Here is a 12,063-nt window from a genome sequence, read left to right on the forward strand (position 1 = left end):
ATATAAAACGACCCAGATTATAAGACGACCCCCTCTTTTTCAAGACTCAAGCTTGGAAAAAAGTATTTTTAACACCAAATTTAATTTTTATACAGAAAATAATTAGTCCATCTGAAACAAATGATTATAAGAATATATTCGAGAGAAAAAGCATGTTATTTTGCCTCATTCAAATCATGCAAAAACTCTATCACATCTAACATCTGAACATTTAAATGTGTAAACTAAAGTACAATCACATTTGTAAATGAATGGCTTCACTTCAGGTTTTTGAAATGTAAATAAACCAATCTACTGTGATAAAACAACAAAATTGCAATAACTGCATTAACCATCAAAGTGAAGTCTAACTGTAACTGTAGTCTTGAAACGAATCTGAATAAGGAAAAACATTGCAATAAAATAATGCATACTGGTTTAAACTTGAGAGTAGCTGAGATCTGTCATGACAGAACAGTACTCCTCACAAACATCCTTTGCCTTGCTGTGCTCAGTGTCACTGTCCTCACTGCCATCCTGTGGCTCCGCTGGCTCCTCCCATAGCACGTCTTCCTGAGTGCCGTCCAGGGCATTTGATATGCAACATATTTTAAACCCGTGCATGATGCTGTTTGGGCAAACTGCATCCCATGCGTGGAGGATCCACTAACAGAGCAAACATACCGGAGCCTTCTGAATCTTTCTCTCCAAAGTCAGAGGCCAGGCGCTGGGCTAGACGTCGCAGCGTTAGTCCGTTACGCCGCATCATTCATTTACACCAGTCAAGGCTTGCTTTGAAGTCAGCGGTGGGTATGTTCTTTGGCTATTTACACGGCCTTGAGTAGAATCACACCTCTGCTGATTGGCATCCCGTCCTTTCGTTTCTCGTCCACGTACGCGCGCACCCTCCTGTCGAGCTCTTGAAAGCAGCCGCATCATTCATTTACACCAGCCGAGGCTTGCTTTGAAGTCAGCGGTGGGTATGTTCTTTGGATATTTCCACGGCCTTGAGTAGAATCACACCTCTGCTGATTGGCATCTCGTCCTTTTGTTTCTCGTCCACGTACGAGCACACCCTCCTGTCGCGCTCTTGAAAGCAGCCGCTCTGAGGACCACGGAAAACTTTTCTCTGATTGTGAGCATTTTTTAGGCAATCTTTTTAAGCTCTCCATCTCCGTACATGACACTCTGTGAGACCATATTTCACAGCCGCTTTGCAATTTTTTGAAAATTTTGAAAACTTATTTTCTTCTCTTTTCCTTCTTACTGCTATTTTTAATGATTAATGCCATCTCGCGTTGTGAATGGGTATAATGTCTAGACCCCGAATGTAGGACGACCCGACCCCCACTTTTTCTTATTTCAATGCAAAAAACACCGTCTTATATTCAAGCCAATAGGGTATATCGTAAATATGAATAATTAACTTTTGCACCACAAAAGCATGAAGACAAAGAAAAAGTACAGTTTTTTCCCATGTATAATGCGCAAAATTTAACTAATTTATTGTCCTAAAATCTGGGGTGTGCATTATACATGGGTACAATTTTTTTTAATTATTTTTTTTTTTTTGTAAGAAAATCATGGTACAACAATTTTTGAAGAAAATCTTGTCACGGATGGAGTGTGGAAAGGAGCAGGGTGACCAAGTGCAGCTTGGACCAGGGTTCATTGGAGGAACTCAAAACACAGCCTTGGTAAACTAACATAACTCTCTAACAAAACCAACAACAGGACTGGCCGACAAAGACGTGGAACAAAAAGACAGGGTGACATTACCAAAGACAGGAACAGAAACCTGTGTTATTGTCAAATATTGTTTGTTTTTTAATCTCCATCGCGGACTGGACGTCATACGGAGGCAGTATCACTGCGCATGCGCACTATGGATCCGATGCGACTAGTCCTCTTCTCTTCTTGACTGACAATAAATGTGATAGTTTAATACAATCAGCAAATAACAAAATGCGTATTACAGATAATATTTTATTTCACAACACTTTGCCTTGTTCCTTTTGTCTCTGCTGTTCACTTCAAACACGCTCCATACGAACGCAATGCTCTCGTATCAGACGCTTGCTCGATCACCTGCTCGTTTGCTGTCACAATGTACTCCACACAAATCTGAAACATTTGTTGCGGCTCCGAGTCACGACGAGGGGCAAGTTTTGGTTTCCAAGGGTGTTTCTATTGCTATTATTGCTCTTCAACTTCTCTCCCATACAGAGCCGCCTTTTTCACATGTCACTTTCCTCTTTTCATTTTAAACAAACTGATCGTGGTGGTGCCTTTACGGGCAGTCGAAGAAATCAACGCCAACAAAAAAAATACATCCAGCCTAGTTAAGACCATACCAAAGACTATAAAAATGGGACCCATTGCCTCCCTGCTTGGCACTCAGCATTAAGGGTTGGAATTGGGGGGTTAGCTTACCAAATGGATGATGGATCAAAATCACACGGGGATGGGTCAAATGCAGAGGACAAATTTCACCACACCCAGATGCGTGTGTGACGATCATTGGGACTTAAAAAAAAAAAAAAAAAAATTGGGTGCGTATTATACATGGGTACAGGCTTTTTTCCAGCATCGACATGCCATTTTTAGGGTGCGTATTATACATGGGGGCGCATTATACATGGAAAGAAACCGTAGGTAAAAACTTTCTCCGTCTGGCTAAAAGAGCTGTTTAAAATAGTAAACTTGAAGAAAGTATGAACCTTTACAAACAAACAAAAATAAAGATGTGTGATCAACACAATTACTGGGCATGTTTTGTATTTTCTGCAGTAAACACTACAATGTCTTTGGCTTTTGTATGCTGTGAGACACCCACGAATTTACCGACAGCTTGTCATTGCTGGCTTCAGAGTCAAAAGACAAACCCTGGGCCAATGATGTCACGTACGCTTTGGTTAAGAACTGTTTTGTTTTCTGTTTCCAGGGAGGAGCTGCCCAACATCTACAGGTGTCTGTATCAGGGCTGCACTGCTGTCTATAGAGCTCCAGATGGTTTAAAGGTCAGAACCCTAACTAGGTCCAGCTCTGTGACTGAAATCTAGTTCTACGTTGATGCTCACATCCATAAAGGGAAACTATCATCGTCATTTAACCACATGTCGTGTGGATCAATCTTACCAGCTGCTGTGGAATGGAACTGATGTCATTGTGCAGCGCGAAACCCATTGGAAGTTGGACAGCCGTTTTTAGAGCTTGTGCCGTTAAACTATCATTAATCTGAAAATTATCAATTTTCAGCTGTGTGATTCAAACTTCCATTTCTACGCCTCTAAAAATTGGGAATGTGCAGTGAAATCACCAGAACAAATGTCAGAAACTCAACAAAATTAATTGGCTGCTACCACACAGAAAACAATGTAACCACATCCAGTCTGAGAGGCTAACAACCCACTCAGGTGAAATCCACATTGTTACGACACCGATTAGAAGAAACTGGACTGCCCAAACCAGGATTAGACCTCGGCATGCCCTCGACCAACGAGTATGGATTGACCTTCGCCAGAGGACGCGTAATGCCACATAGAAAATTCTAATACTTCTTTGTGCTGGTGATTTGACTGCTGTCCCTGGAGTTTTCCCGCTACAATGACAATATGGCAGGTCTCTGTGAGCCCAGGTGGCAAGGTGGTAAGGTGGCAGTGAGACCACTGCTTCATATGGAGCGGCCCTGAGACTCCAACGGGCCTTCACGGAGTGGTGCTGGCCTTGTCCAAACACACGCATCAGTCACTTGTTATTTGGAACTCAATTAAGGATCATCTTCTGCCCGCTCAGTTCCTCCACTTACATGGCAAGATGTCAGTGTAAGAGACATTCCTTTTTATTTTATACCCACATGTGCTAGAGGAGCACTAGAATCTTTGACTGAGCTTTTTTTTTTTTTTTTACCTTTTGCTGATCTTACATAGAGTTGTAGTGGACTCTTACTTGATAATTTTATTTTGATTTATTTTCACTGTTATTTCGAAGTACCATAAACACTTATTTTGAAGTGCATTAGAGGTGAGAAGGCTGCAGTCAACTTTAACCTTATGAGTCACACTTGTAGAATAGGCAGTAGAATTGTTTGCAGGACCTAGTGGTCACACGGCTCTTTAGAAGCCCTTTGGAAAGCCCCTTTTGGAAAACCTTTTGGAAAGCCTTTTGGAAAGCCTTTGGAAACCATCAAGAAATCACTAGAAAGCATGTTAAGGAAAACCACAAGGTCTGCTAGAGCCTTTGAAATTGGAGGAAAGGGTCAGTGATCCTCGTTTACGCCCCCACACGACCCACAGACAAGGACACCGTTTCGACCAACTCCACCATCATTGTCCTCACCAATGCCAATCCAACATTCTCCACCTCTTCCAGAGAAAGACCATTGCACCAAATCCCCATTGGCGACAAGACTAATGACAACCGAAAACGCCGGCTTCTCCTCTGCCATTCAAACGTCCTCTGAATCACTGGCACCTGGATCCCCCGCAAACAGACCCCTCATTGGACCTGGTATAGCCCGGATGGAAAACCCCCAAAATCAATTGACTACGTCAACATCTCTTGCCGTTGGCGATTATCCGTCACCAACATAGTCTCCTCCAGCCTCCGTGATCCCACCACTACTTCTCCATGCAGACCCTCCATCCCCAGCGAGGGCCGACCTGTCCCGGGGCATCAAGGAAGCGAAAAGGGCGTTCTCTTGCAAGATTACCGCCCACTTCAAGGACAGCAGGGACGCACGGAGCCTTTGGCAGGGCATTCAGACCATCACGGACTACAAGCCCGCGCCGCAGAGCTGTGAGGGCGACGTCCGTCTGCTCAATGATCTTAACCACTTCTTTGCTCGCTTCGACGCTCAGAACAGCACTTGCCCGCTGAAGACCCCTCCCCCTCCACTCGAGCAACCCCTGTGCCTCTCTGCCGAATCCGTGAGGAAGGCGGTTTCCGCTATCTACACCCGTAAGGCGGCGGGCCCTGACAACATCCCAGGTCGAGCGCTGAAGGACTGCGCTGGGGAGCTGACGGGTGTCTTCACGGACATCTTTAACATTTCCCTGCAGCAGGCCATTGTCCCGTCGTGTTTCAAGGCTGCTACCATCGTACCTGTGCCGAAGAAACCTGCTCTGTCCTGCTTCAATGACTACCGCCCCGTGGCGCTGACACCCATCATCATGAAGTGCTTTGAGCGGCTTGTCATGGAGCACATCAGATCCATTCTCCCCCCCCACCATAGACCCCTTCCAGTTTGCGTACCGAGCCAAACAGTCAAGCGATCCTCTGAGGATGCCATCTGCTCTCCCCTCCACTCGGCCCTCACCCACCTGGAGAAAAGGGACTCGTATGTGAGATTGCTGTTTGTGGACTTCAGTTCTGCCTTCAACACCATTGTGCCACAACGACTCATCTGCAAACTCGACAAGCTGGGCCTCAGTACCTACCTCTGCAACTGGGTACGGGACTTCCGCTGTCAGAGGCCTCAGGTGGTACGTATTGGCGATAAAATCTCCGCCAGCATCACGCTGAGCACGGGGGGCCCTCAAGGCTGCGTGCTCAGTCCGCTACTCTTCACCCTGCTAACACGACTGCACTGCAACCTACAGCAACAACCGCATAGTGAAATTTGCTGACGACACGACTCTGGTGGGTCTCATCACCAAGGGCGACGAGACTCAATACAGGTTGGAGGGTGACCTTCTAACCACGTGGTGCAGGGACAACAACCTCCTGCTGAACGTCAACAAGACCAAGGAGATTGTTGTTGACTTCCGGAAGGGTCACACCCAACACCCGCCGCTGACCGATCGACAGTGCTGTGGTGGAGAGAGTGAGCAGCACCAGGTTCCTGTGGGTGCACATCAGTGAGGATCTCTCCTGGTCCACCAACACCGCATCACTGGCGAAGAAAGCTCAGCGCCGCCTGTACTTCCTGCGGAAACTCAGGCGAGCAAGTGCTCATCCGGCCGTCATGACTACATTCTACCGTGGCACCATTGAGAGCGTCCTCTCCAGTTGTATCGCTGTTTGGGGTGGTAGCTGCACTGAATACAACAACGAAATCCACGCCCACTTTCAAGATGGCTGCCGGTATAATTTGCTCCTAGTCTTGCCTGCAATTTTAGAGTGATTTTAGTGTTTTCCTGAGCGCTTTCTGGCCATTTGTCAAATGCAAGTGTACCAACATTGTACAGGTTAGTCAGAAAACCAATTTTTTTTTTTTTGTTGTTTTTTCTGTGGACTATTTTATGTTTCTTGGAGCATGTGCTCTGGTATGCTAGCAGGCCTGCTAGCACTACCCAGCTTTGCTAGCCTTGCTATCTGTTAGCCGTGCTAGCCACCATCAACCTACACAGCAGCCCAACTGCCACCAGACTGCTGCAGCCTGCCACCCGGCCTCAGCAGCCCACCTACCATCCGGTTACTGCAGCCTACAGCAGTTACCATCAGACTAAAGGGGCCCAGCTACCTTTAGGCTACTGCAGCCAATAGCTACCTCCAGGCTACTGAAGCCTGCAGTAGCTACCACCACACTACAGACTGCAGAGGCCCAGCTACCTACCACTAGGGTACGGTAGACTACAGTAGTTACCTCCGGACTACAGATGCCCAGCTACCACCAGGCCGCTGTAGCTTACAGTAGCCACCCCCAGGCTGCATAAGCCACCAGGCTGCTGCAGCCTACAGTTACCACCACTGGATTACAGAGGCACAGCTACCACCAGGCTATTTCAGCCCAGCTGTGATTTTCGGCAAGCTTATCCAACTCAAGAGGCCCAACCTTAGGGCCTCCATCGAGGAGAGGCCCTGTGTGCATGCTAACACTAGCATGTCTGTCAGGACATCACCCCCGGACCACCTCACGCTGGCCGAGCTGTCCCATGGATTCCTCAATCTACAGAAGCAAGTTTCCCTCTTGACCTCCACCCTCCTCCAAGATCCAACCCAAGCTGACACCCTGCTCCTGGGGCGACAAGTCTGCAATGCTGCTGCAGTGGAGGAGCCACTGCAGAGCCCTTGCTCCACAGCCCGTCGCCACTCAGAGCTCTGGATGGAACCGCACATCAACCGCAAGAGGGGGGGGATGGGACTCACGCATCAGGACCTCACCCTCAGGTGACATCCCCACACACCCAAACCGTTTCAGGCTCCTGGCTGAGAAGGAGGCTCGTCTCCACTCACCCAGGGCCAAGAAGCCAAGAAGCTCCTTCTCCTCCACCCTCAAACCACCAATAGCCTTTCACTACACCCCCAATCCTAAGCGGTCCTCTCCCCCCACAAACTGGGAGAAGTTATTGGAACAGACTGGTCGCTGTGGGCAGTTTCAGGCACCTTCTCCCCCTTGCCATCCGCCTCTAACCCCCCCCCCCGGCCCTCCTCGCCCCCCTACCCCCACACCTCCCTCTTCGCCCCGCCCTTCGACGCCCCCTGCCACTGCCCCCCTGGGAAGTACCGAGAGTACTCTCCCCTTCCTCTCATCAACCGCCATCACCCTTGCCAACCCCGTCCCCCCTACAGTAGCCTTCCCCAAAACCTGGCCCGCTGACGGCAGGACAACCAGCAGAGCATCCACCATCCACAACCTACCTCCTTGGCAGACACGGCGATGCCATAACCCCCGCCCCACCCTTTTCTACCCACCACCATTCCAGCCACACTCCTGGCCATTTCAACGCAGGCCAGCTCTCCTCCCTACCTCTCCCTACCCACCGTCCTCTCTGCCGCGTGCCCTAACAAGCCACTGGCCAGCTCACTGTAGACCAGCTCTCCTCCCTACCCCTCCCTACCCCTCCCTACCCACCATCTTCTCTGCCGCACGCCTCAACACGCCACTGGCCAGCTCACTGTCGACCAGCTCTCCTCCCAACCTCCCGCTACCCACCACCTTTCCTCCCACCCCCTCCCCGTCACCCCCTTTTCAAGCCCTCACTTCCCCGACCCCTCCCACCACACCACGCTCAGAGCCACCAGCAATCTGACAGGACACGGACCGCAGCCCTGCCGGCACCAAACTGTCCTCCCACCCATACGCGCGTCCCCTCTGTGCTGGTGGTTGGATCCTCAATGGTACGCCACGTTTCCCTCCCCAAAGCTGAGACCCACTCATTCTCCGGAGCCAAGGTCCTCGACATCAACACCCGCATCCCCCAACTGACAGCTCACCGTCCACAGATCTCCACTGTCATCATACACATCGGGACCAATGACATCAAACTCCACCAGTCAGAGACGCTCACACAACATTTTCTCGCACACTCATCTCCACCGTTTCTGCAACTGGTAAGGCCTTCATTATCTCCGGCCCCTTTCCATCCCCACGATTCACCGACACCCAGTTCAGTCGGATCCGTGATCTACACATCTGGCTCCGGGCCCATTGCACCGCCAACAAGATCCCCTATACCAATAACTTCATAACCTTCTGGAAACAGCACAATCTTTTTGCAAGGGACGGTTTACACCTCAACCAGGCGGGGGCACGGCTGCTCTCCCTCTCCATGGAGCTCACTCTGGAATCCCTGGACTGGCTCCATGAGTCGTGACGCGAGGATAGTCCGATCCATTCTTTCCCTCACAACAACAGTTCACCTCCCCTCAGACCTCGGACTAACCAAGATCCCCCCGCCCCCCCACACGCTAGTCCTCACACATGGCCCCTTTATTCCACCCCCCCCAACGTTCACCAAAGGAAAATCCACACCACTGTCACACACTACCTTCCCACTGCAAAAAATTCATGTCCACACTTCCTTTAGAGTATCCACCACCAGCTATCGATCTCAGGCACAATTAACCAATCATAATAACCTCATAAATATCCCACTAAACCCTAGCCCAAAACTACATGCCTCTGGAGTTCGCTCCCAGCCCATCACGCAATCTTATTCCAGTCAAACAGATGCCGGCACCCAATCTAGCACCCATAATAACGTACAAATGACAAAACGGAAAAATAAGTATCACATAAAACAAATTCAAACCATATCCCAATTAAGCAATATTAAAGGTTTTAAAATACGCCATCTCAATGCAAGAAGCATCACATCAAAGCTTGATGAAATAAAAATACTCACTGAACAAGGCAAACCACATCTTCTCATCATTACAGAATCGTGGCTTTCTCCTATCACACCAGACTCGTTTATCTCCATAGACAATTATCAACTACACAGAAGAGACCGGCCAAATAAACCTGGTGGTGGTATTCTATTACTAGTATACAAACTATATGCACACACAGTAACCCCAATCACAACAGAAACTGAAACAATGCAACTGGTCATCAGCTTTACCAACCAACATGCAATCACAGTTATTGCCAGTTACAGGCCGCCAAACACAAACCCCACAGATTATATTAAAAATCTATCCAATATTATAAAAAATATAAAAACAAAGGAATATATCATAATTGGCGACTTGAACTTAGACTACAAAGACAAATCATCCAAACCTCTAAAAAGCATGGCAGAAAAATTAGGACTCCACCAACTGATAAAAGAACCAACTAGAATATGTCACACTTGCAGCTCTATTCTTGATCTCATCTTCACTAATCAACCCGCAAAATATAGCATATCAGGAGTCATCCACGTAGCTGTATCAGACCATTGTCTCATATACACAGTTAGGAAGAACCCGAAACCTCGGAAAAATCATCAACAGTGCACTATTTCAAATATACCAAGATCTAAGATACCACAGTATGAAACCGAAATAAAGAATATTGATTGGAGCAATCAACTAGCACTCACCGACCCAGAACAAATCTTAGCAGATTTCCAGAATCTTATAGAAGCCATACGGAAAAAATACACTACTACCAGAAAACTCAGTCTACGACAGAATAAATTACCATGGATAAACTCAGATATTCTCAATCTAATCGCACAGAAAACCACTGCACTGAAATTGTATAGGTCAATAAAAACTATTGAAAATAAAACAGCTCTCACACATCTTAGAAATAAATGCACCTTAGAGATAAGTAAAGCTAAAACCACTTACTTCCAGAAGCAAATCACTCAGGCCGCCACGAACCCCAAAATCCTCTGGCAGACACTAAAATCCATCACTGGGCAAATTTATGAAAATACAAACAACAACATACAAATATCTTTACAAAATACACTCACTACTGATCAGGAACAAATTGCAAATGTATTTAATAATTACTTCATCACCTCTATTAAAGAACTAACAGAACACTTTGATCCTTCGTTTCCACCCACACCTATAACTCCCTCATCAGACAAGCTAACCTTTTCTGAGATTACGCTCTCAGAGTTATCCAGTATTCTCAGCTCACTCAATAACTCAAGGGCCAAAGACATATATGAACTAAACACAGACTTCTACAAAACCCATGCCAGTAGCTTCCTACCCCTAATCCTCCATTTAATCAATCTCTGCATAAGACATTCCATATTTCCGACTGCGTGGAAAAAAGCAAAAATTACCCCCATATTTAAATGAGACGACCGAACAACCCTATCCAACTACCGTCCCATATCAATCCTCCCACCTATATCAAAACTTTTAGAAAAAACCCTGTCAAAACAATTTATAGAACATCTTGAAACAAACAACCTTCTCAACAACTCACAATTTGGCTTCCGATCAGCTCGTTCTACACTATCTGCACAGCTACTACTCACAGAATATATACGCACTTCTCTTAATAAAGGCCACATCACAGGAGCAGTCTTTGTCGATTTCCGTAAAGCCTTTGACACAGTTAATCACCAAATACTCCATAACAAACTAGCTTCCTTTTATCTCTCCCCCTCAGCGCTAACTATACTCTCATCATACCTCGCGGATAGAATCCAGGTTGTTAATATTGGTCAGGCCACATCTACTCCGTTACCATCTCCCACGGGTGTCCCCCAGGGCAGCATACTGGGCCCATTATTATTCATCATGTACATCAATGACATGCCTAACATATGCAAACAAACACAAATCATATTATATGCTGACGACACCGTTATTTTCATCTCAGATTCGAACATCGAAACCATAAACTCCAAACTTACTTCTGATCTCCAGCTCCTACATGACTGGCTAAAAGTAAACCATCTGACGATCAATATAAAAAAAACTAAAATAATGTATTTCCACTCCCCTAGGAAAAACATCTCCATAACTGTCCCCATTACTCTATCCGATCAAACTCTAGTAGTCACAAACACATATAAATATTTTGGAGTGCACTTAGACTCCCACCTCACCTACAAAAAACATGTTAACACTCTCACTAATAAGCTCAAACAGAAAATGTATGTCTATAACAAGATCAGGCCATATCTCACCCATAATGTCTCAAATATTTATCTACATTCTATCATACTGTCTAACCTATCATACTGTCTTCCCATTTGGTCTCTAACCACAAAAGAAACTCTGGATCCTATAGCCAGACTATACAATAGAGCATACAAAATACATGGCAGACTATCAATCTGGACCCATCACTGCAAGTCACTTGCACGCTCCAATGCACTAACCTTTCAGAATTACACAATTCTCATGGCAATAAAACTCTTCCATCAACTACATATAAATTCTTTCCCACCTATAGTTAATTCACTCATCCCAGGCCGCAATGAAAGACAGGTCCGCATCACCCGCTCAGTTACACAGGACCTCATCCGAATCCCAGCATACCAAAACAATTTTGGTCATAACTCATTTATCCGCACATCTATTTTAATCTGGAATAAGATACCCCTTCAAGTCAGATCCACCACCTCTATTATGCAATTTAAACGGCTATACACATATTTCTTAATCACAAACCAAACTTGCACCCATTAACAATAATATATATATATATATATATATATATATATATATATATTGTATATATTGTATTGAAATGTATGTAATGTTATAGGAACCTGCTGTAAAACAGTTCTTGAACTGAGTCAGGCCAGTCCATGAAACTTTGATGTTACATGTCGACCTTTCCTTTAAATAAACAAGAAACAAGAAACAAGGCCCTGCAGCGCTTAGTGAACACGGCTAGTAAGATTATTGGTGCTTCACTCCCCTCCCTGAAGGACATTTACACCTCCCATCTCACTC

General features: G+C 46.2%; 1 protein-coding gene across 12 annotated transcripts in view; it reads left to right on the forward strand.

Moving 5' to 3' along the window:
- znf276 (zinc finger protein 276) overlaps positions 1 to 12,063 on the forward strand; it is a 130,216-nt gene that overhangs the window by 70,526 nt on the left and 47,627 nt on the right. For all 12 annotated transcript variants that reach the window (XM_061283788.1, XM_061283786.1, XM_061283787.1 and 9 more), the window contains one exon: positions 2,924 to 2,999. In XM_061283788.1, the coding sequence (XP_061139772.1) occupies positions 2,924 to 2,999 (76 nt within the window). The remainder of the gene's footprint in view (positions 1 to 2,923; positions 3,000 to 12,063) is intronic.

Source organism: Syngnathus typhle, linkage group LG7, assembly GCF_033458585.1.
Source record: "Syngnathus typhle isolate RoL2023-S1 ecotype Sweden linkage group LG7, RoL_Styp_1.0, whole genome shotgun sequence".
Classification (NCBI taxonomy): domain Eukaryota; kingdom Metazoa; phylum Chordata; class Actinopteri; order Syngnathiformes; family Syngnathidae; genus Syngnathus; species Syngnathus typhle.